We start from the raw sequence: 25,836 nt of genomic DNA, 5'->3' as shown, positions 1-25,836 counted from the left end.
TACTTGGGCATTATATCATAGCTGTCAACTTTTCCCTTTTCTTGCGAGGAATCCTATTCAGAATAAGGGAATTTCCCTTAAAAAAAGGGAAAAGTTGACAGCTATGATTATGATGGGGACTCAGTGCGCGACTTGCACACTGAGGAGACCCTTCCGGGCTCGCCCTCTTTCCCTCGAGTGCGGCCGCGCTTTTTTTTCTGTCCCCGGGCAGAGCCAGGGGGCGCCGGCGGTGCGGCCGAGCTTCCCTGTCAGGAGGCTCCGGCCTAGCGAGGGAGGCCGGGCTCCGTCCCCGCCTTTCCCTCAGCGCGCTGCATGTACAGGCCCTCCAAGCTGGGGGTGGGCAGAAGGGCCTCGGCTGGGAGCATAGCAGCCATGTGGCGAGAGGACGCCGCCGGCTCCTCCGGACTGCGGCGGCGGCAGCCGTGGCGGGTTGAGGAGGCTCCGCCGACGCCTCCCGCAGCCATCGCGCTCCCAGAGGACGGCGACGAAGGGACGGAGCTGCCCTTCGACGGTGCGTTACCGAAGGGCGGGGGGAATCATGGTTTCGAGAGGGGAGGAAGCGCAGGGGGGTGGGGGAAGGCCTCCCCTCTTGCACGGTAGGGGGAAAACGTGTGCAAGCTGAGCTCGGTCATGCTAGCCCTACTCAAGAGTAGACCCGTTGAAATGACGGTGCACGGCTTGCCTCGGGGTCCATGGACTTCGCTGGGGCTGCTCGGAGCTGGGTGCAACGCTTAGGAGAGGTTAAGTTCTCAGCTGAGGGCGGTAGGACCTCCTATAGCCCGCTATGGTGTCTCCTCAGAAGTAAGGACTAGTGCGACTTGCTCCCAGCCAAGTACAGTAAGTGCTGCAGATTGTGGAGCCATTTTAATATATATATATATGGTGTCTCCTCAAAACGACTAGTGGAACTTGCTCCCAGGTAAGTGCTGCAGATTATGGAGCCATTTTTAAAAATACAGTATATATATGGTGTTTCCTCAAAAGGACTAGTGCAACTTGCTCCCAGGTAAGTGCTGCAGATTGTGGAGTCATTATCACTATTAATATTAATTTACTTGTACCCCAGCCACTCTGGGCGGCTTCCAACACATATAAGAACATAATAAAAAAATTACATTGCATGCTCCTGAATGTTTCTAATGTTCTTTAGGTCGCCTTGGGTGATGAGGTGGAGACATAACAACTAAATAAGTTGTGCCTGGCTATGTGCTGGAGAGAACCAAAAAGAGAGAGGCAGGTCTCAGCCTCAAGGGACAGTGTAAAATTTTACACAGGGGAGCCAACCTATGGGGAAGGAGGGAGAGACAGAGGCTAATAATTACACCCCATAAAGGGCAATTTGCCTTTCAAGACCCGTAATAATAAAATCTAATTGGTGGTGTGAATTCCTTTTTGGTCAACTCCCATTGGCAATAAAAGCTTAGGCTGTGTATGTTTAAAGCACATTTCCCCATTGCCGGGGGGGGGGGGGGATAATGGGAACTGTAGTTTACTCCCCCCCCCACAGAGCTACAATTCCCAGCACTGCTAACAAACCATAGTTCCCAGGTTTCTTAGCGGGGCCGTGTGTTGTAAATTGTATGGTGTGTACATAACCTTGGGCTGCAATGCTACTCCAATTTAGCTGGGAGTAAGCGCCATCAAATTCAATAGGACTTCAGAGTTGACATGCTTAGGATCCCGCTGTCAATGGCCTGTCCCAGTGCATGTGTGCTTGGAAGTGACTCCACACTGAAATTCACAGGACTTGCCATCAAGCAAGGGTGAAAGGGAAAGTTTATGTCACAATAAACTCAGACCGCAAGTGGTAAAGCGTTTCCTGAGGCACGTCGCTTTGGACAAGGGGTTTACCTATTTAAAAACTGCTCTGCTGGAAAATGTGCCAATATCCACCCACCCTACCTGAAAGGGTTAAGGTTTAAAAACAACATATGAATTTGCCGTATGTATAAAATTCCGTCAGTATTTGTGTTTGCTTTGGGATAAGGCTTGGTAAACGAGGCTTTAGAATAATTAATTGATAGAACAGAATAGATTCTGCTGCTTTGCACTGCAGGAAAACAGTAGGCAAGGAAGAGGGATTATTTGTGCCCTCACAGGAGACTAATTGTTGGAATTATTTTAACGGCATGGAAGACAGTAATATACCAAGAGTTATGCAACTAAAACAAGCTAGCAGGGACTGTTCATGTCATAACATGCAGGAGACATCCAGATCTTATAGGGCTTTTGAATCATTTTAGTTTTGCTGCTCTCACTGTTTCTGGCTAAACAACATATTTTGACATAGTCTCCTGCCTGCCCTTGGGTTGAGTCCCACCCCCCAGCCCCGTTTCAGAAATGTTAACCTTATAAACCAAGAATAGGGTAGCTGTGGCATACCGGATTTTGCTGGACCACAATTTCCATAATCCCTGACCATTGGCCTTGCTGGCTGGGGCTGATGAGAATTGGGAGCTCAATAGCGTCTCAAGAACCATAGGGTTCCCCCCACCACCCTGTTAGTTAGAGAAGCTGGATTATTTAACAGTTTTTGTGTTAGGAATGGAAGAATGTGCATGACTGAACAGTTATGTAGCAACATCATTCTTCTTCACCTTGAGGCAGAATTAGGGGTCAGTTTCATCATTCTTAGTGATCTGTCTTGTGACTTTCTCTTTAGGGCCTCTGGGTACTCTATAATTGCATCAGCTGCCCTTTTTATTATACTGATGCAAACCATGCTCTTTATCATTCCAGACTTATGCTAACTTAAAAGCAGCCTCCTTATATGTTTTGCATCCTGGGGTGGGGTGGCATCAGACCAGGGGAGGTGGGGAAAGGCCACCCATTTGTCTCTATGGCAACAATCTATTTGGGCCTGTAAATGTCAGTGCTTAAAAGACCAGCTAAGGTCATTGCCTTTCAAAGAAATTGGTCTGACTGGTTCAACAGCTTCTTCTAGATCAGGGGTAGGCAACCTAAGGCCCGGGGGCCGGATGCGGCCCAATTGCCTTCTCAGTCTGGCCCACGGATGGTCCGGGAATCAGCGTGTGTTTACATGAGTAGAATCAGGGACGTCTTAGCTATTGAGGCTACTGGCGCAAGGCGCCACGGCCTGAGGAGGGCACCTGCGCCCTCCAGCCCCGCTGGCAGCGCCGCTCTCGCCTCTTCTCAGGCTGCGGACGCATGGAGGCTGTCGGCAAGCCTCCTGTTGGCACTGCAGCCAGGGCTCCCTGGATGGCAGCTCCGCACCGTCGCTTCGGCTGAGAAGGCGGAGATGGAGCACAGCTGGCAGCATCCCTACCCGCCCCTCTGTGCCCTCCGGCTGCCCGCCACGCCTGGCCCTGCCCAGCAGAGTGCGAGTTCAGCATCCCCGCCCGCTGCGCCCTCCGGCTGCCCGCTGCGCCTGGCCCTGCCCGGCGGAGCGCGAGGGGCGCAGGAGGGATCTTCGCACCAGGGCGCCGGATTTACTTAAGACGGCCCTGAGTAGAATGTGTGCTTTTATTTAAAATGCATCTCTGGGTTATTTGTGGGATGTGCCTGATGTTTTTACATGAGTAGAATGTGTGCTTTTATTTAAAATGCATCTCTGGGTTATTTGTGGGGCATAGGAATTCGTTCACCCCCCCCCCCCCAAAATACAGTCCAGACCACCACATGGTCTGAGGGACGGTGGACCGGCCCACAGCTGAAAAAGGTTGCTGACTCCTATTCTAGATTCTAAACCTCACTTGATGCAGAATCACAGGCCTGGATGGGACATGTGGATATCATCCAGACTAACCTTCCACCAACCCATAATAATAGTTTATTTTTAATATTATTTCATCAAATGTTACATTGCTTGATTGTTAAAAAAAAACACCCTCAAAGACATTTGCATATCAGCCTGCCAGATGGAACTATCCTTACCCCATGTGCTATTCAGGAGGTTTTTCCAACTCCTCCAGAGCCAAATTCAGGGAGGGCAGCAGGGGGTGAAAGCCCTGTTGCACAGTGTAAACCCTTGTACAGTACAGGGATTCTGCAGACAGAGTTCATTGGGTCAGTCCTGCCCTTTATCTGGGAAATATGTGGCCCTCTCAATAAAACTGTAAAACATTCTAGCGCTGATATTTCTTAGAATAGAAATATTATATAAATTGCCGTTTAATTCCACAGTGTTTTCAACTGCTCATGAGAAAATGTGCTGGTCAGCAAGCCTGCTTTTCAGCTTGGATTTTTGCCTTGTCTATTTCAGATTCTGATTGGCCTGCAGAGCTTCAAGGTGCAAATGGTTCTCAAAAGTTAATGAACATCACAACTTCATTTGCGAACCAGCTCCTGCTCGTTTCTCTGCTAGAGCATCTTTGCCATGTATATGCACAAGATCCAGCACGTTCAAGACGTTTGTTTCAGTGTTAGTAAGAGCTTGACTTACTTTTGCATGGTAGAGTGGTGGTTGTCAGTTCCAGCAGCTGAAGAATTGCATTATTTTGTCTGAATTTATTATATTATATAAATATATTAAATAAGAATGTAAATAATAATAATTTGAGCACATTAAAGTTGCAGTCCTATAACCCTAACCCTATCAGTACTTCAAGGGTCATAAACCTCATTGAACACATTGGGTCTTACTTACAAATAAACATCAATAAGCTTTCAGCTCACCATACATCTCTGCCGGTGGTGCACCTCAACTTATCTGAATTTCAACTTAATCTTTTAACTATTCTGTTGTGTTGTTATTATCTTTGCTCTTATTTACTGGAAACTCAAGCATGGTAACTTCAGATATTCATTCCCTTGCCATTCACTAGATTTGCTGGGGATTTAAGAAAAACAACACCAACCCGCTACAGTTGTGAAAATTGGCCATCTTTAAATAACTGTATTTGATAACTGTTTTTATGGAGCAATCCTAGTACACGAGATACTCTGACCTAATCTGCGCTATTTGCCTGTGGCTTGCAAATCTTGATACACGTGTGCTTCTCAATACTGTACCGTATGACAGACTCCATCAAGTAGGAAAGTAAACAATTTCAGCTGCCAGTTCAATGTCTTAGATCGCTTAACCAGTTCAAAGTTCTTTTTCAAAGTTCTGATGTTGCTCTTGAAATGGACGTATTGTAAAAAATAAATAAATAAAATAAAATCAGCCATAATAGTTCATTTAGTTCACATTGGGACAGCTCAGTTGGTAGAGCATGAGACACTTAATCTCAGGGTTGTGTGTTTGAGCCCCACGTTGGCCAAAAGATTCCTGCATTGCAGGGGCTTGGACTAGATGACCCTTGTGGTCCCTTCCAACTCTAAAAGTCTATGATTCTATGAAGGCTGAATTTTATGCGTAATTTTGAATGTAAAAGCAAACCCAGAGCTTAATGCTAGAGGTATAATTGCAGCATGTTAACATGCACAAGCGGATACCTGACATGGTGTGTAAGGTATCAATAAAACACTATAGCAATTTAAAAATCCCATTAAAATCCCAAAGAATAACTACAAAATACACAGCATTTATTAAATACAGACATGCATATATTAAATACAGACAGGCACACATTTCCATGTACACTATCCAGAAATGTGAAAATTAATGAACACTTCCACCCACCCACAAACCATCTGCTATTCAGACTGATTATTAGATCCCGTTTGATTTGGGTGGGGCAGGAGGCGTTTTCCTTTGAGATAATCAACCTCCTAGAAGCTCCACCCATGGTTATATTTGAACAACAAGAGTGTTCAGAGAGGAATGCTGAAACTCACCACAGTCCAAGTCTGGCATTAAAATATCAACAACCCCCCCCCCCCCAAACACTTGAGTTGGGGCAGTTTTTGGAGAGCTTTTATTTTAAAAGTGTATTCTAATAATTATAAAATGCCGGTTCCATAATTTGGCTGAAACATTTTGTGTTGAGTGTCAAAATATTTCAGATTGCAAAGATAATTTCCTTGTAGGTAGCATCAGCTGTCAGTGCAATTTAAACACAGCTAGGCCATGAGCAGTTTTTAATAGTTTGAATGTTGTGTAAAGTTCAAATGTTTGATTTCCTTTCAAATATTTCCCCTCCTTTTGTACAGTACTGTGCAAGACATTTACCGGAATGCACTTGCTATCTGATTTTGCTGTCCGCGAAGAATTCAGTAGTTTGCGACTGCAGCACAATCGAGCCATTACTGAATTGATGAAAGCAGCCAACAAACAAATACTCAATGAGGTAAGCTTATTTCAAACTTTATTCCATTTCTCTGCTTCTCAGTTCCCATGACTAGTGTAAAATATACATGGGGAAGAGTATAGGACTTCAGTTCTTTGAAAGTTTATTTTTGTGATGCTTATGCATACCAGAGAATTCTACTCCAGTGCTCTCCTCTTTGCTCACATGTTTATTGTTTATTTATTTCTACCCTGCCCATCTGGCTGGGTTTCCCCAGCCACTCTGGGCGGCTTTCAACAGAACATTAAAAAGAATAAAACTTCAAACATTAAAAACTTCCCTATACAGGGCTGCCTTCAGATGTCTTCTAAAAGTCGTATAGTTGTTTATTTCCTTGACATTTGATGGGAGGGCATTCCACAGGGTGGGCACCACTACCGAGAAGGCCATCTGCCTGGTTCTATTAGAATATCTTTAAATGTATCTATGTACAGGACTTAGAAAATTATAGGTACTTTATAAGTGTTAAATAATAATAATCTGGAGTTCACATGGTGAGGTTGGTGTAGCAACATCTATTCTCCATGTGTCAACACATCTTTTTTTTTAAGGACGATAATGTTTCATGGAAGGAGAAAAATATATTGCAGCTTGTTTGGTCATTGTGCTAGACCATGGGTTGTGCTAACTATAGTTTAGAATATAAACCAGGGTTTGAGCATAAAAAAACCCATATCACAGTTCAGCACAGTTTGTCTGCTTTTATTTTCCCTCTTAGCACATAGCTTTGTATGTTTACTTCCATTTTTATGGTTCAGAAATCTCTGGAAGTGGAGCTGCAGCTATAGCCATAGTTCATCAGTTTGAGCGTTATGCCAACCCATAGTTTGCAGATCAACTTCAAATCGTGGTTTCTGGTTCTGGTTAGCTGACTGATCCCAAACGGCATTTTTAAAATTTAGAAATCATGCCAAACCATAGTTTCTGGTCTAGTATGGACATATGTAAAGTACTTGCCAGGAGTTCACAGACTTGGTTAAGCATCTTCCTTAAGTGACACACTGACATATAAATGTACAAAACAAATAAACAGTGACAGCCAAATGTGTCCCTACACTTCACAGAACAGCCAAAGTTTTCTTCTAGTGTCGCCATTGCACAACTGTTGGCTCAGGCTGATGGGGGCTGGAAGACACCAAATTAGCAAAGGCTGTCTTAGCGGCCAAATTTCAAGTTAGAAAAGTAAAGATTTTTGCTTTACCTCTGCCAAGAAAGTCTGCAGGAAATCTATTAGAAAGTTAAAATAAATGAATACATCCTTCAAAGAAACTGCTGCAGGAGTCCCTCCTCATTGTCTGTGACCAGCTGCCAAGCCCCTCAACACAGTTGATTAGAAACAGCAGGAAGTGTGGTCACAGGCAGGTCCTAAACCACTTAAAAACATAAGTCAGACAAGACTTAGTTGGGGGTGAGATAAGTAAGCAACATTCTAAGTTCAGCACTTCAAAAAGCAGGTGGCACATCCATCTCTCAGCTGGTCATCGGGATTTGCAAGCTTGGGCAAAGTGATCTTACATTTGCTGGACAATATTATATGCCCTTCTGGGAGTGTTTTTGCTTTCTTCATTCAAATGAACTGTGTGGGCCTTGGCTGCTGAATAAATGGTGAATTGGATCAATATAAGCCATGCATGGACATAGACCGGGGCTTTCCCACCTTCTTATTCTCTGCAGCCCCCTTCATCCCTCTGCTTCCAAGTTTGGGAATAGTGTTTGATGTGTTGTGGGGCCCTGAAGCTGTTAAGAAAAAGAATTGTTAGATACCAGAGGCATCTGCCATGTTTCAGTGGGAATGCCTTCCCCTCATGCTGCTGAATCCAAGCCAGTGTGTACATGAAACTCTCTGAGTGATTAAGCAGTACTACATAAATACAATGAAAAGAAATGCAGTTGAAGATTGCTCCTTTCTGCGATGAAGTTGGGTTTCAGTTTAGTTTACAATTTAGTTCAATTAAATGAGGGAAAGAATAGTTGCTTTTTGAATATTTTGTAGTAGCTGTCATATACAGATACTGGATTTGATTGGTTTTCATAAAAAAAAATTTATTTTATTTTTGTAGGAGTTTGGGAAGAGTGATTCTTACACAAACAGGTATGTATTCAAAGTGCTTCAACAAATGTTTAAAACTGCTTGTTGGGCAATTCTTGTTTTGCTTAACACATTAACTCCAAAGTAAGTTGCACTGAGCTCAGTGGGGCTTACTTCTCAGTAAATGTGTTCATTTACTCTCTCTGCCAGAGTCCTCAGTATTACAAATATAAAATGTTGATTATTAGAAGTGATTAAAAAAAAATCAAGAGGAGATTTTATATTGAAAGTGGAAGTTTTAAAACAATATCTAGAGCTTCCCATGAAACTCTAGGATTGTTGGAACTATGTTTTTGAGAACCAGCTGGAATCATGAAACCATGAAAGCATGGTTTGAGCCTCCCCCGATCTTGCTTACACTGGTATTTTTCATCAAAAATAGGTGGATCATACCATAGTTAGGAAACCTGATCAATCCTGCAGGACTTGCTAGTTTTCTGCCCCAAGTGTCTACTACAATCAGCCTTCCCCCAGCTCAGTGCTCTCCAAATGTTTCGAACTACAACTTCCTCCATCCCTGACTATGCTGGCTGGGTTGGATGAGAGTTGTGGCCACAACGTCTAGAGGGAACCAGCTTGGTTAAGGCTGGTCTGACAACTATGACAAATCCTTTCTTTTTTTAAAAAGGATGTGTATAAAAGGTCTGACAACTATGACAAATCCTTTCTTTTTTTAAAAAAGGATGTGTATAAAAGGTGTCTTGAGAATAGCAAATTATGTCACTATGGATTAGAGATTTGTGTTCCTTCAGTGTCACAAAATTTGTCTGGATGGAGAAGAAACCTCAAAAACAATATATAGTAGCATCACTCAGTATTTTTGTAGTTCCTTATATATTTGTCTTTGAGCCAAAAATACACGTCACATGAAGCTGCTTGATATCTTCTAACATTTTTTATAAATGAAAAGTAGCTTTGGACAGTGTGACTGAAAGCATGGGAGGACAGGAAGGTACGTAAACTACTTAAATCCTACCATTTGAATGCTAAAAATGCATGCCCCCCATTGTTTTCCTGCCCATGAAGGAAAGTAATATTGTTAGTGATTCTAATACATTTTTATTTGTGGTGTATTTTGTTGCTACAACCAGTGATTCCCATCTTTTTAAAAACTAGGGAAAATGAAATTATCTTTGAAGCACAGACTTCTCGCTATATCAATGAATTTGATGAGATTACAAGGCTAGGAAAAGGAGGGTACGGTACTGTATACAAGGTATTCTTTATTCTTTGTTTTAACAACTTTGTAGTAACGGTTTATATTACTGGGTGAGCTTCCATAATAAGAAATACTCAAAGAGAAGGGAGTCCAAGATGGATGGGAGTTTTCTAAAGCAGAGGTTCTCCTGCTTATTAGAGCTTAATTGGACTAAAATACTGGCGCGTGCTAGAAGAGATGAGATCACAAACTGCAGAACAAACCAACCGTAAGGACTTCAAGGTTTGAACTCATTTGGCGGTGGTGGGGAGGGGAGCCTACAGTTTCTTTATTGATGATTCGGCAACCCTCCTCTGAATGTTAGTTCAAATTATATTTGTACAAGCGAGGATGGAAGAAATTGTATTATAAATGTGGAATATAACATCAAACAGAACTGTGTATGTTAAAAAAAAAAGGAAAAGGGGAGGGAAGCTCTATTTTGCAAAAGGTTTACGATGGAAACTTAGAGATGACCACCATCCTTTATTATCTACAAAGTGAAATAAATAACGCTAAGAGGACTTGGAATTTATTTTAATTGGAAGTATAATTGTTCATATATCTTAAGCTGGAAGGAAGAATGAAAGGAGTGTGTGAGCTGCTAAGGAAATGATAAGGTTCTTTATTGAGTCTTCTGTAGTCTCACAGACCACTCTTCTTCCCAGGTTGAGAGGAAAAATTGTGACAACAGTTTATTTACTGGGACACAGTGACTCTTGCAGCTGTTGATAAAGTTCTCAGTGCAAAACTGTAAGGTTCTCAGTTAGTTGCTCATAAGTAAGCAGCCAGGACTCCGCTGTTTCCTTTAAAGATTTTATTGTGCAAACTATGTACAGTGCAGAGCTAAAAAGTTCATGTCTGTATCAAGTGGTGTCAGAATCCGGGAATGGCCCCTTCCGGTTCTGACCCCAACAAAAGAGTTTCGGTATACGAAAACCCCGCCTTCCATCCTTTCTTTTCACCCCACGACGTCTTTGGGGCGACGGAAATTGCGTTCCCCCTGTATCGCCCTTGGGACTGTGGGAGTGCTGGGTCTCTCTTGCATCCCCAGAGCCTCTGCTCCCTTTCCCCTGTGAACTCTCCCCCTCCTCGCTGGACGTCTCACCGCTCCTTTCGCTACCAGAGGAGGAGCTGCTGGCAAGGTGGGACTGGGGTTCTCTGTAGCATCCGGAGAGCCCTTCCACCACCTTGCTCTGCATCGGGGACAATTCCCTGACAAAAACAATGAAGCACGGGACACAGCGATGGAGAAATTTCTGGAACAACAATGGGATATCAGCTCCGCCCAAGGCATGATGGATAACAGCAACAATTGGGGAGGAAAGAAAGACATAATATCTTACAAGGAGAAGAAGAAACACCACGGACAGAATAATTGCCACGCACAGGAAGAACAAGGATACAGTTTGAGTTCCTCACTTGCAGTTTTATAAATCATTTAATGTGTCAAGACGAATAGAAGTTATTAATATTGCAGTTGTTATATAAGGGATTATTATTATGACTGGAATGTAATTGAAACTAATAAGATTTTGGAACGCAGAAAAAAAAGAAAGTAACGAAACCATCAAATCTAGCATGCGGGGAACCACTTTAACTAAATTATATAATTCGGTATTGAATGATTGGTATTAATTATTGTATTATAAATATATATTGTTATAATGAGGCTATTATTGGACTGTAATTGAAAACTAATAAAAATTATTACAAAAAAGTAATAGAAGAAAGGGGAGATCGCAAAGGAGGAGTATACACGAGCAGCCAACAGTCACAGGGTGAAGGTCAAGTAGCTGATAAACCTCTGCTCTTGCTGACCCTAGTTTTTAAGCTGCAACCACCTGTTAATCTTCCCCTCTGCCTGAACTGGGTGGCTTATATGTGTACACAGGGAACACTCCGTTCAATACTATTTTCTTTTTTGAAACCAAACTTTATTGAAAATTTTAAAAACCATTACCAAGCATAAAGCATAGTATTCCAGGACAAATGCATGTACAGATGTTAAGTCTTGTGTGCAGACATGGCATTAAAACAGACTTGGGAAATCTTTTACATTACAGTTTAAGCTCACATCCACAGGGTATACTTTAATCTAAAGCATTAAGGTAATTTCTCCATAGTGGCTGCTGGGACTGAGATGGAAGGGAGTTTACTGCACAGTTGTTAATGTGAGTGACCAGATGAAAGAATGTTGCATGCCAGTTGTCATTTGGCCATCTCTGAGCTAAACTCTGCTGTTGTATCTGCTTTCAGGTCCGAAACAAGTTAGATGGTCAGTTCTACGCAATTAAGAAAATTATTATCAAGAAGGCTACCAAAATAGATTGTATGAAGGTATGCACTTATTTTACATCTGTTCGTGTGTTTTGTTTGGCCTGTGGAAATTCATGACTCAGTGCAATTGGTTTCAGATCTGATATTTAATGTTAAAGGAAAGGGATTGTGCCAGGATAGTGAAAAGAAAAATTCCTATCGCTGTATGATTCTAATGATACTGTTATCATCTACTGTTTATGTAGATAAACAATGGGCCACAAGATACAGAATTTAGGTGTTACAATTACAGTATATATATGCAGTATTTGTAACATCTGGAGGGCCTCAGTTCCTCATCCCTGCTCTAAAAGGAAATGGTATAAGAATAGGTCATAGCTAGCCTTCTCAGTGCAGGTGAAATTTAGCCACTTAGCCCACTTAGAGCCAGTGTGGTGTGGTGGTTAAGAGCGGTAGACTCGTAATCTGGGGAACTGGGTCCGCGTCTCCGCTCCTCCACATGCAGCTGCTGAGTGACCTTGGGCTAGTCACACTTCTCTGAAGTCTCTCAGCCCCACTCACCTCACAGAGTGTTTGTTGTGGGGGAGGAAGGGAAAGGAGAATGTTAGCCGCTTTGAGAATCCTTCGGGTAGTGAAAAGCGGGATATCAAATCCAAACTCTTCTTCCTCTTCTTCTATTCTCTGCTTTTGACTGGCAGCACTTCTGCAGACCTCAGGCCGAGGTATTTCCTGTTAGTTTCTGCCCAATCCTTAATTGACTTTGGCTACAGGTAGGTAGCTGTGTTGGTCTGCCATAGTCAAAACAAAATAAAAGATAAAAAAAAATCCTTCCAGTAGCACCTTAGAGACCAACTAAGTTTGTTCTTGGTATGAGCTTTCTGCTAGTATCTGAAAGTCTTAAATGAGAGTGCAAAGTCCTCTCCTTGCAGAATACTTTGCAGACAACTAATGAAGGCTGCTAACAGCTGGGTGGTTTAGCACAGTGGTTCCCAAACATCTGCCTGGAGATGCTGAGGACTGAACCTGGGGCCTTCTGCATGCTAATACACTGCTCTACCACTGACTTAGAACCCCTTACTACAAGAATAGCACACTTTGGTTTTTTTGGGGGGAGGGGGTATAAGAATGAAATGCACCTCCAGTTTTATTTCAGGAAAAGTGTTCCTCAGTTCTCGAAATTCTGGTAAGCAATGGCTTACCAATGATAAGAACATGATGCAATCCTGCTTGGTTTGTTTTGTAGGTGTTGCGGGAAGTTAAAGTGTTGGCTGGATTGCAGCACCCTAATATCGTGGGATATCACACTGCTTGGATGGAACATGTTCAACCAGCAAGCCCAAAAGGGGAGTACAACATTAGTTTTGTGGCTTCTCTCTGTTGTACATGACACATCTCACATCCTAAACTGGCTGTTGCTGCCCAGAGAAATATTTTGGGATCATAATAAAAAGCTTTCTCAAATGCCCTAGTGTGGCATTAAAAAAAAAACCACAGCTCTGGTGCGGGAAAGGTTAAAACAAAAGCAATAAATATATTGTAGCACAACTCCATGGGGTGTATCAATTTTGGGAGAGCCTTGTGCTGTTCTGGTCACCCCATAAATGATTTGAAGATATAAAAATTGAGTGTGGGCTTGTCTTTTTATAGGTTTTGCATTCATAAGTATAGTATCTAATCTTAGTTAATATAATTTGTTCTTATTTACTATTGAAATTTTAAACCATCTACGTGTTCATAAAGTAGACAACTAAAAGGTATAATTTTACTATAATCCAATGGTACAGCCAGTCTGTCTTTGTAAAATGTTGTGTTTCTCTTCATCCAATTTGTAGGTGAGACAATTTTGAATTTACCATCCCTCAAAATGTCTTCTGGGCAGAGAAGTTCAGAGTATGTATCCTAGTCCTCAGTAAGAACAATCTCTTTTGGTCTTTTTCAAATAAAAGCCAAAAATGTAGCAGAATGTTGTCTTTACCATTGCTGTTCCTTTTGTCAGATTGAAAAATAATACTGCTTCACCTTGTTCTTGATTGCTGAAAAATGTTTCCATGACTAGTTATTTTAAAACTTGCTGGAGGGGAGAGCAAAGGTTTTCTATTTCATGGTCTCTGTGAAATCCTACATATGGCCCTGTGCCTATAGAAGCCACAGACCACTTCTAGAGCCCAGGCATGGAAAAGGCTGCATGTTTGGTAAGCACAAGAGTGACATTTTGCAGCTAGCGATTCTATTCCTACCTGCTGTAGTGCAGCAGCTAACAGCTTTTTCATCCAAACAAAACATTTTAATTTCACGTTTTATTTATATAAATGTTTGTGTAAGCAGAAGCAAGGGAACTGCTTTAGAACTCTAGAAGTGGGTCCTGCAGCAAAAGGTTTCAGTGTGGAGTGCTGCTGTTTGCTCCTCCAGTCTGCCATGCCCTGCTGCACACTACTCCATTCTCCTTCCCACCCCCAACTGTCAGGAGACTTCCTGGAGAAGGGTGGTCTGATGCAGAAGAGCGAGAGGTGACAGCAGGCCCTGTTAATTACACTATGTTAACCTTGTTAACCTATGCAAACTCTGGCACAGCGTTTGAGGAACAGCAGTAGCAGGTATTTTCTCTCCTGCTCACAGTTCTTTGTCTGTCTCCTTACATTTCTTGCAGAGACCAGTACAGCGTTCAAGATATGGACGACAGCAGTTCCATTATCTTTGCTGAATCTTCTGGTGGCAGAGACCGTAAAGGAAATAAAATGGATGCATGTGCGCTACCTGTTGAATTGCCTGAGAGCAGCTGCATGAATAACACAGTTGATGGATCAAGAGATAATGAAAATCATCCATCAATTGTATCTCCTTGCAATCATGATAGCCTTGGCAGTGTTAGTACAAATGGTTCTTGCACTGATGAAGAATACTCCCAGAAGGGGATATCTGTGCGGCATCAGTGTCAGGTAAATGCGGGTTCCTCTTAAACATACTTAGTTACCCCCTGACGCATGTGGAGAATAATCTTCAGCAACTATGCAGCATAAATCCAAAACCTACCTATATTTCTAGAGATGGCTCTTGGACTTGTTTGACTGTTTTTATTTATAATATTTTAAAGTTGCTCTTTCATATAAAGTATCGCAAAGTGGTATGCAACCTTAAAAAAAAGTGCTGCAATAAAAACATCAAATGTGTCAATAGAAGCTGGTTGGCAAGGAATCTCAAGTTCAAAAGATCTGTCTGAATAATACTGTTTTCTGAAGGTGTCTGAAAGTGAGCAGGGATGACTTCTGCCAAACCTCAACCAACAAGGAGTTCCACAGGATAGGACTTGCCAAACCACAGGGACATGTTGCAGCACCAGAAGTGTCCCATTGGAAGACCTGTTATTTATTAAAATGTTTATAGACTGCCTTTTATTATTGAGGTGGCGTACAGAATTAAATAAACGTTGATATATCTGATGAATTTTGCTTTCCGATGCTACGATTGGCAGCTTCTTTCTTTGGGCTGCCTCCTTGGTTTACTTTATTCTGTTTGTAAACATGTCCCATCTCAATAATAATAATTTAATAATTTATTATTTGTACCCCGCCCATCTGGCTGAGCTTCCCCAGCCACTCTGGGCGGCTCCCAAACGAATGTTAAAACAATACAGCATTAAATATTAAAAACGTCCCTAAACAGGGCTGCCTTTATCTGACTTAATTCTTGAATATGCACACCTTAGTTTTATATATATATATATTAAATTCTTTGCTACTCTTGGGAGCAGAAAGGGGTGGAAATGAATGCACATTTTCACCTAAAATGTAACAGCCCTGGTGCTCCACCCCTCAGGATGGAAAGAATGGGGGAAATGGATGAATGAATAAAATCTTATATATTAAAATGTTTTGAAAGTTGTACATGACCTTTGATAAAGTGGTGTGTGGGTGCATGTGTATGTATAACACACTGAAATGTTTGTATTCTTCTTCCCAGATAGAGTATCACCTAATGCTTCACATACAGATGCAGCTGTGTGAAATTTCATTATGGGACTGGATTGCTGACAGAAACAAAGTATGTTTGAAATCGGAGGATGCTTCCAGTAAGTTTTGTTTTTGAAGACAGAGTGGTGGGGGAGATTAAATGTTAACGTGATTTCCTGCCTTAAGATAGTCTTAAAATATAAATAAATATTCTTCTCTGGGCAGCTGTAAAAAGTGCTTCCAGTATTTGCCTGTTGTTTTTTAAGCTGATTTCCATAACAGTAAAGGCAATGAATCTTAGTCTGCATTTGAAAGCTGCACATGTTTTCTTCCTTATTTGTAAATCCTAAAGACAGGTTTCCGAAAAGCTATTTTCCATGGGCGGGTGTTCCTGCTTAACCTGCATGATCCTTCTCCCTGTCTAGCTGGGATGTGGAGAAGAGAATTCTCATCTTTGTACTGCTTAGATTTTGCCTCTTCTGCACACACTACAACCAAAGAAAATCCCCATTGGAAGGAGTGGCTTTTCACATTGCACTCTGGAGTTTTGGAGCTGGCAGCAAAGGGACAGAGAGAGGGGCTTCATCTGCCAGCTCCAAGACTCAAGCACTATATGAGATGCACAGAGAACTTGGGAGGGCGGAAATGGTCGGTAGCAAGTTGCCACCACAAATGTGTGGGCCCCTGCTTATAGTTGCAGAGGCGATGTAGTTCATTGGAGAGCACATGCAGGAGGTCAAGAGTTCAATCTCTCGCATTAGCAGGTAGGGCTGGGGAAGACCCTTTGCCTGAAATGTTGGAGAGCTGCTACCTGTCAGTGCAGACATTTCTGAGCTAGATGGACCATTGTTCTAGTTCTGCTTTCCCCAATCCAATATCCTCCAGATGTTTTGGCCTATTCTTCCCATCAGCCCCAGCCAACATGGCAAATGCTGTATTTTCATATTAACTTCTTTGTTAAAATAGCTGGACGTATTATGCTGTCATTTATAAAATACTTCACTCCCCACCCCCTTTTTAAAGGTCCTTATCACCATGTAGACAACCAGTGGACATTAAAAATCTTCCAAGAACTACTTGAAGGAGTGTATTATATCCACAGTATGGGGGTCATGCACCGGGACATTAAAGTAAGTAAAATTCTTACCTGGAGCTTGGAATTGTGGAGGAGGTGGGGATTATCTCTGCAGTTGGGGCACAGTTGGTACAATTTCTGGGCCCAATTTTAACTTTAAAGCCCTAAACAGCTTGTCATGAGGCTACCCAAAAGACCAACTTCTCCCATATGTAGCCACCTAAACCTTAAGATCTTTCCAGAGGCACTGTTCCAGGTGCCCCCACTAACACAAAAAGGTGGGCCTTCTTGGTGGTTGCACCCTGGTTATGGAACAACTACTGCATTAACCTCACCTACTGTCTTTTCAATGCCAGGTGAGACAGTTTTGTTCACCAAGGTGTGGTCCGCCAGAAGTTGTTGGGACTCCAGCTCCCATCATCCCAGGCTGTAATGAAGCCACTATCTCTTGAACCAACCTACCTCACAGGGTTATTGTGAGGATCACATTGTTTGTGTAGTGGGGAGAAACAAATACACTATCTTGAGCTTTGAGGAAAGGCAGTACAGTATAACGATGATGATAAGAATGAGGAGAAGGCAGGAGAAGTGGAGGAAGGAGGAGGAAGAAGAAGTAATAATGGAAAATAAAGCTGAGGTGCCTATAGCCCTGACCTGGTGAATCCTTTTGCATTTGTGATTTCAGTCCGAGCTTTGGGAGCTGATTCCATTGCATCAAGGGAGCTATTGTTATGATAATCAGAATCTTAATCATGACCAAGAAATCCACTCCGATTATTCTTACAAATATTTTACCCTAACAGACTGGTTTAAGTGGACGTTATTCAAATAACGCTCAAGAGAATTAGTAACGCTTCAGAAGATAAAGCCATATTCAAGTTTCTGACTACTTTTTCTTCAAGTTTTATTTAATTTAAACAAGCAAGTTTACTTTTGAAAGCATTACGGGCCCCTCTTTCTGCTCTTCTTGTCTGATAGCGTTCCAAAATGTGTGTTGCACGGTAAATCAAAAATAATTTATTTTTGAAGCATAGGAGAACTCTTGATTGATGTATATGGAATGCCACAAGCTGGTTGGAATCACTCCTTTTAGCCAGAATTTCATGTTACCTCGATATATTTTCCTGATGTTGAATTTGCAAATATCCTGCAAAGGCAAGACCTCTGAAGACACTCTAAGGAGCATATCTTTCAGCAGCCCACTACATGGATGGCTGAGTGCTTTGGGTAAACGCCCTTCCCTGTTCGTTAATTTCAAAGGATATGATAAGCTTAGCAGTCTCTTCAGTACGTCTCCCTGCCTTAGATTGGTCTCTTTTTCAAGAAATAGAAAAAGTGCAGACTCCTCTTCCTGCGTTAAAGCGTTAACATCTGCATCATTATCAAGCAAGAGGTTTATTATATCTCTTCTGCCACTTCGGCAAGCGCTGTGAATAACTTCTTGCCCTTCCCAGTCTTTCATGTGTACATCTGCTCCATTGCACAACAGTAGCTTAACACACTTATCACCTGCTGCTAAGACTATGCCAGCCTTACAGGCTGAAGACCAGACAGCAAAGTGGAGCGGAGTTTCTTTGGTATCTGGAGTTGCGAGATTGGCGTTCGCTCCACAGAGGAGTAACATGGTAATTGCCTGCTGGTCGAGGATTTCAGAAGCTAGGTGAAGAGCAGTTTGGCCTAACCTATCCCTGTCATTTATATTGGCTCCATTCCTCAGCAGGTGTATTAGAGTTTGATGATATCTGTTGGCTACAGCTAAATGTAGAAGGCTATGACCATGGTAAATGATTGCATCAGAATTCACCTGGAAGTCTTCCTCTGGTTTGATGTGAGGGTAGTTTTCTTCATTGCACTGTGCAATTCTCTGATGCGTGTTCAAGGGGCATCCTGCAGTTCTGTATTTGGGAAGTGATATAATAGGTGGTAAAATTCCATACAATCCCTTTTCCATCAGCCACCACCCTTATTAACCCCTGGGTGGTTTTCTCTAAAGAATTTGTCCAGTATTACCCTTCAACAATCAAGTAAAAACTATATTTCTTACAGTTTCTTCTTTCTTCTAGACCATAAAGTCAGTGTTGCCCAACCTTTATCAGTACATGTTGTTTGGGTATGAGGATGCAAAAAGTATGATAAGGCACATACCATGGATCATCTTAGATTAGCTGCAACCACAGAGCTGAACCTGATGGTTTGGCTACTAAAGGTTTGCTTCCCTCTGCTACTGTCCTCCCTAGCACCACAGCCTGCTGGATTCTCAACTGCAAGGCACCTTGCTTTACAATGCAAAGCCCCTTAATTTAAAGGAGTGGCGATTGTGCCACACACAGGAAATTCTTTGTGCTTGTGTTGGCCTTCAAAAGACTTGGGGGTCCACTAGTCAACTGCAAATGAGGAGGTGCCATTCTAATGCATATGATAGATTTTCCATATGCAGTCCCCACCCCTTGGTGTGGGCTTTAATCTACTGAGCTGAGGGAGTGTGTGGCAATACTAGCACAATGCTGGAAAGGCATACAAGAGTGTAAGCTTGACTCTTAGCTGTGGGCAGGGCTGGTGTTAGGAATTGGTCGCTGTGGGCGCCCGCAGAGGGCTTGCAGAACCCTGGAGCCCATGGTCTCTTTGGTGCAGGACATTCCAGAGAAATTTTACAATTTGGCTCTTCTTGGCATGACCCAACCAAACCTGGCTAACGTCTCATTTCTTTTCTGGACTTGCTGCTGAATAGCTTTGGCCAAGCATATAGGGTTTGTATAGAGGCGGCATTTGGGAATTCTTCTGCCCACCAAAGGATTCCCAGATCTGTTACCTAACTATAATATATAGTTAAACATTACCTTATTTCAGGAGGTTCAATTTGAAAGGTACTTTTCATATATCTTCCAAGTGGCTTCCTCCCGAACTTTTGCTGCCATATTGGTTCCGGGGTGGGGTGGGGGAGAGAGATCCAGAATAGGTATTGAAGTTGATCTGAAAACCCTTTTATGCATGTTTGAAGTACAACTAAGGATTTTTATTAGCCCTATCAGAAGGGCTTATATCAGATTGCATTTATGATGCATGTGGCCCCATATACAATTGCCATAAAACTGTCTTTCTACTTTGATTTGAAAGGGTGCATGCTTCTATCGAGTACCGTATACAATGACTAAAATTTTGTGGAAGAAAAGCTACACTTATTTTGCATGCATGGAAAACTGTGCAGACATTGTTACAATAAGATATCTTGCACAAGTGCCTTGCTTTTGAGGTGCTTTTATAAATCTGTAATTATTTAAAAAGTTGGCCAGTTTTGTAAGAAGTGCATAAAATTTATTCTCAAATCTTATTTTACATTCAACATGTAGCCCTATGCTGTAAACTGAAATAAGTCCACTATCGGTAATTCAGTGAGATTTTACTCTCAAGTAAGTGTGCTTAGACTTGCAATCTTACTGCAGTTCTATTTAGGTCTACTCAATGGGGCTTACTCCTTAGTAAGTATGTTTTGGAATTCCTGGGAGTTGGTCTTAATGAACATAATGGGGCTTACTTCTGAGTAGACATGTAAAAGACTTGTTATCAGCCAGATTGTTCTTTTAGATGTCAGTACCAAAATACGGTGGCTTTTTCAGAAATCAGAGGAACACCTTAACTAATCAAAGGCATTAATATTCTGTTTGGTATTAATATAGAATCTATGTCTGGCATCTCTATAAATATTGCCTGTTGAACTTTCTATATGAAGGTCTTATAGTATCAAAAACAAAATAAAAAATAATAAAAAATTCCTTCCAGTAGCACTTTAGAGACCAACTAAGTTTCAGATGAAGAAGTGTGCATGCACACGAAAGCTCATACCAAGAATAGTTGGTCTCTAAGGTGCTACTGGAAGGAATTTTATTTATTTATTATTATGTTTTGACTATTGCAGACCAACATGGCTACCTACCTGTAACTGGAATTATAGTATCCAGACACTAGTCATTTAGATTATAAGGAGAATAGCAAAAACAAAGTTCTGTCATATAACCTTAACATTCTATAGCTTATAAAAATAACATTTGTCAAACTGTTGACTTAAAGCATGGCATACATGAACTACCTGCTGAGGTCTACAAAAAGTGCCCAATTTCTAACTGACCCGATAAAAATTGCCACAGACACAGCAAGTTAAAACGTGATGAAAATTCCCCCCTCGGGTACTCAGAAATCTCACATTCTTTACAATTTTGGCGAAAACTACTGATGTACTTTACTCAGGCTTGCTGCAGAACATGTACTTTCATCGGTTAGGTGAAGTTCTAGTCAGCAGTTTAAAGGTTGTTAAGGTTTTCCTGCCCCATTAAAATATATTAAAAACAAATACAATCAAAATAGTGTCAGGCATGACAAAATGGAAACTAAAATTTTGCCAGGAGTGCAATTTTTGCAAAGGGAGTCACCTAGTGGCTTATATGTAGAATGCCTATTCCTTTACTTACGAAATATAAGTGTGCGATACTGCAGTTAGATGAGGTTTTTTTTGGCTCTGTGGACGCATTTGGAAACCTAAGAAACTGTCATGGGGACCTTATATTCCATATGATCACATGCACCCACTTTGCCATGGATGGCATGCATCCTACCCAACACTGAACCTTCTCTCACAAATCACCCTGTCCCAGGAGAAGTGAATGGAGGCCAAGTTGTAAGCAAGCACGGTTTGTGATATTGCATCATTGCTGATCATCAAGCATGTCTGTTAAGGGACTAGCCTTTGCTTCCAATTTCCTGAGTATATGGAGCCTGAACCAGCATGAGGTAGCTTTAACTCTGATCTTAAACAGGGAGGATTCTTGATAATGGAACAGTAAGTAATTTTAGACATATGATTACCCGGAAAATAGTTGGTTCGTGGACCAAGAGGTAGTACATTAAACTTTGAAATGTAGCCCCATCGTTGTCCGTTACAGCGTCAAATAGCATTTTCTGCCTTTCATCTAATTCATGGGCTGGTTTCTTCCCATAGGAACCTCTAATCAGATTGCCCATGTTTACCAAGAGAAAATGTGTAGCCGAGAACCCTTAGTTTGGAGAAAATGCAAAGGAATCTTGAGCCATCGTTCCTTTGTGATTATGCGCAATGCCTGGTTCTAGAACCAGCCAGATGATACCATGGCTCTCCCGTGTGGGCAGAGGGAGGGCTGAGCTTAGTTCGCAAAGAAGCTGTGCGAGAAACGGAGGGTTTGCGTAGCAGAAGCATATGTATTGCCTCTTTGCACTGTTTACCTGTTTGTCGATCCTGGCCTACACCTGCATGGAATTGTTATTTCATCTGTCAGTCACTTTATACAAAAGTAAAAATTCTCAAAGCGACTGAACAAGATAAAATGCAACGAATTTAAAACCGTAAAAATGAAAAAACAAACTATGAACAATACAAAATAAACCTACCCACCCCACTAAAAGATTAGCACCATGTAGAAAGCTTAAATACCAAAGGTCTGAGAGCTCCCCCCCAAAAAAGGCCTGGTGCCTAAATGTAGTGATGGCACCTGATGTGTTTGCCTTGGCAGTACATTCCACAGAGACCACCCAGCGCTGAAAAGGCCTGTTCTCATGTGGCTGTTGGAGTAACTGGACATGAGGAGTTAATTTCCTTCAAGAGCGTAAACCACCCCATGGATGAGCTTGTTGCAGGTGCAAGGTCAGCCAAGCCAGTTGCTATGGTAACTGCCCAGTGCCCCAGCTATATCTTTGATAAATGCATGTCAGCTCAGTAGTCTGTCTGTCTCTGTCTGTCTGTCCCTTTGCTGCCAACTCATCTCTAGAGGCAGACCAAGAACAGAGGCCGACGAGAAGCCTGGAATCTGTGTCAAGTGCAGCTTAGTTCTTACCGGTAGATTAAATGTAACTAATGAATGAGTGAGAAATGCAAGGTTTCACGCATAAAATATTCAAATTTTGTGAAATATATAACCAGCTTACATTATCCTGTTTTCACAGCCCAGAAATATCTTTCTACAAGGACCTGACCACCATGTGAAAATAGGAGATTTTGGCCTGGCCTGTAGAGATATTATACAAGAAGATACAACCCAGTTGCTAAATGCAAATAAGATAAATGGTAATTTCAAAGCAGTTTGGCCTTTACTTAAAAATTGGCAGTGTGGTATCCTAAGAATTAATTTTACATTTTGTCTTTTTTGTTGCATAGATCTAATACATACTTCTGGGGTGGGTACTTGTCTGTATGCCTCACCTGAACAGCTACAAGGCTCTCACTATGACTTCAAGGTACAGCCACTCAACCCCCATTTATTTATTTTAAAACTTTACCTCCGTTGTGATAATTGGGCATATGTGTTCAAGAGCATTATTGATGGGTGTTGACAAAAGCAAGCTGATGGACAGGAGCTGGAGCAAAGTCAATCAGTTCAAAAAGAAGGCACTAGAGCCATGTGGTGTAATATTCAAAATGGAAACAGCTAGATGCAAAAAGTAAAAATAGAGAGTTCTATTTGCAATGATGAGAGGGAACAGAACAGCTGCAAACAATTATTTATACCCACAGTTGAGGTAAAAATGGACCGTGTATGTCAAGTCGCCTGTTTTTATGGACAAAAATATAATGGCACTCCAATGTTTGAAATTTCATGACTTATTAAGTATGGTTGCATGAAAATTACCAACACCTGTTTTTTAAAAGGCATTTGTTTCTGGACAAGCTTCTTGAAACATTAGGAGGTTTGGTTCTGATATTTTTACAGCTGTATCGCTGAATGCGATTTTAGGCCATTTGTAATGCATTCATAATTTCTCTTAAGACGTAATTATTTTGTGCGCTAATGCTCCTATTTCCCCTTTCTGCCATTAGTCAGATATGTACAGCTTAGGTGTGATCCTGTTAGAGCTCTTCCATCCATTTGGAACAGAAATGGAAAGAACTGAAGTTTTGATGGGCTTAAGAAATGGCGACATCCCCCTCTCCTTTAGCAGGAAATGGCCTATACAAACTAAATACATTAAGCTGCTTACCAGTTCGGTATCATCGCACAGACCAACTGCAGGTCAACTTCTTGAAAGTGAACTCTTCCATAATTCAGCAAATGTAAGTTTTTACTATATATTGGCTTCTGTAAAAGAAGGCCCCTTCTGATTCTACATTCTGTGATATGAGGGAGACTTCTGCAGGGTGAGCTTCATTTCTTAGAGACAGGATTTACTTGCTGTTTGGATCAGGCTAAAAGGCTCACCTACTCCAGCTTCCTGTCCCACAACTAATCATATTCCTGTGAGTCCTGGAAGCACTTTCCCCAGGTTACTAGCATTTGTTATTCAGAGGCATACTGCCTCCAACAGCAGAGGTGGAACAAGCTGCCAGAGTGGCTGGGGGAACCCAGCCAGATGGGCAGGGTATAAATAATAAAATTATTGTTTTTGTGGTTGTTATTATCATCCTCCTTGAATTTGTCCAACTCTCTTTTAAAGCCATCCTAGTTGGTGGCCATGTCTCCATTCTGTAGCAGTGTGAAGTACTTTGTGAGCCCCACTCACACCCTGCTCCCTTTTCTGGCCACTTCCAGGTTGCAGCTGTTTGTGTACACACAGTTGCTTGTAAATTGGCTGTTGCCTGCACAGTGGTACCTTGGTTCTCGAACCTAATCCGTTCTGGGAGTCCGTTCGACTCCTGAAACTGTTCGAAAACCAAAGCGCGGCTTCCAATTGGCTGCAGGAGCTTCCTGCATCCATTCAGAAGCTGTGGAAGCCGTGTCGGACATTGGGCTTGCAAAAAACATTTGGAAACCGGAACACTTACTTCTGGGTTTGTGGTATTCGGGAGCCGATTTCTTCGACAACTAAGCCATGCGGGAACCAAGGTACCACTGTATTGCAAAAAAGGAATTGTGCAGGCCATTCAAAACTGCTCCTAGCAAGGTTAACATCTAAAGAAGGTAGATAATTATTTCCTGATGTTCCTACAAAAAAGGATAAAATGTACTATATAGCCAGTGTTGGCATTTCATTACTTTAAAAAAAATTAGTTTATGTAAAACAGCAGTTTTATGATGTTAAAGTCCTGTGTCCTTTTGAGTCATAGTATAAGGAGAGTCCTTAAACCCCTTCTCACTCACAAAGAAAATGGATTTGTTTTAATAAATCACAATTTGGGCTGAAATGATTTTGTTTTATTACCTTATGGTATTCTTGGTTTATTTCTCTGAGCATTAGTAGTTTCCTTTGAGACTTACTGGTGCTGTGGTCTAAACCACTGAGCCTCTTTGGCTTGCTGATTGGAAGGTCAGCAGTTCAAATCCACAGGGAGGGATGAGCTCCCATTGCTCTGTCCTAGCTTCTGCCAACCTAGCAGTTTGAAAGCACAGCAATGCAAGTAGATACTGCTGCGGCAGGAAGGTAAACTGCGTTTCTGTGTGGTGTCCCGTTGTGTCAGAAGTAGTTTAGTCATGCTGGCCACATGACCCGGAAAGCTGTCTGCAGACAAACAACGGCTTTCTCAGCCTGAAGTGAGATCAGTGCTGCATCCCATAGTCACCTTTGACTGGACTTAACCATCCAGGGGTCTTTACCTTACTGTAGTGTGAGACAGATAAGCTAATGTCCAGCTGTTCCTGGAGCCTTCTCCAGCCCTAGTGGCCTTTGGCTGTTTTGAGCTATTACAACTCCCACCATCTGTTGGCCATGCTGGTTAGATCTAATGGAAATTGCAGTCCCCAACATCTCAAGTTACCAGGTTGGAGAAGGCTGTATTAGCATTGTGACTACTGCCGGGAACTACATTCATTTTCACTAAAATTGTAATGACATTATCTTTGTACATTGTTCAAATGCCATACTTGTGTCTCCTGTTTTGTTTTTAGGTTATTTACAAACTTCAGCAGAAAGTGATGCAACAAGAAGAAGAAATTAAGTTGCTTAAAGAAAAAATCAGGCTACTGCAAGAGAAAGATGAGAGAGACAGAATTCAGGAACTTGGCTCTCCTGTTTAAGTAGAAAAACAAAACCAAGTATTTATATCATGATATGCAAGATACCTTGTTTTTATATAAAATTGCTTAAAGCAGCTTATGTGCATA

General features: G+C 41.8%; 2 protein-coding genes across 2 annotated transcripts; one reads left to right on the top strand and one right to left on the bottom strand.

Annotated features, from left to right (window-relative positions):
- Positions 1-194: 194 nt before the first annotated feature.
- On the top strand, positions 195-25,824 carry EIF2AK1 (eukaryotic translation initiation factor 2 alpha kinase 1). Its single transcript, XM_033167000.1, has 15 exons — positions 195-511; positions 4,223-4,381; positions 6,055-6,191; positions 8,252-8,283; positions 9,397-9,496; positions 11,738-11,818; positions 13,002-13,101; positions 13,591-13,648; positions 14,406-14,694; positions 15,716-15,824; positions 16,729-16,835; positions 22,748-22,868; positions 22,959-23,038; positions 23,619-23,852; positions 25,621-25,824. Exons 1-15 carry the CDS (start codon positions 313-315, stop codon positions 25,747-25,749), a joined length of 1,935 nt encoding a protein of 644 aa, XP_033022891.1. The 5' UTR covers positions 195-312; the 3' UTR covers positions 25,750-25,824.
- ANKRD61 (ankyrin repeat domain 61) lies at positions 17,697-21,950 on the bottom strand. Its single transcript, XM_033167001.1, has 3 exons — positions 21,638-21,950; positions 19,618-19,688; positions 17,697-18,675 (listed from the first exon to the last, which is right to left on the bottom strand). Exons 1-3 carry the CDS (start codon positions 21,791-21,793, stop codon positions 17,787-17,789), a joined length of 1,116 nt encoding a protein of 371 aa, XP_033022892.1. The 5' UTR covers positions 21,794-21,950; the 3' UTR covers positions 17,697-17,786.
- Positions 25,825-25,836: the final 12 nt, after the last annotated feature.

Source organism: Lacerta agilis, chromosome 13 (genome assembly GCF_009819535.1).
Source record: "Lacerta agilis isolate rLacAgi1 chromosome 13, rLacAgi1.pri, whole genome shotgun sequence".
NCBI classification, from domain to species: domain Eukaryota; kingdom Metazoa; phylum Chordata; class Lepidosauria; order Squamata; family Lacertidae; genus Lacerta; species Lacerta agilis.
This window is presented reverse-complemented; position numbering and strand designations above follow the sequence as displayed.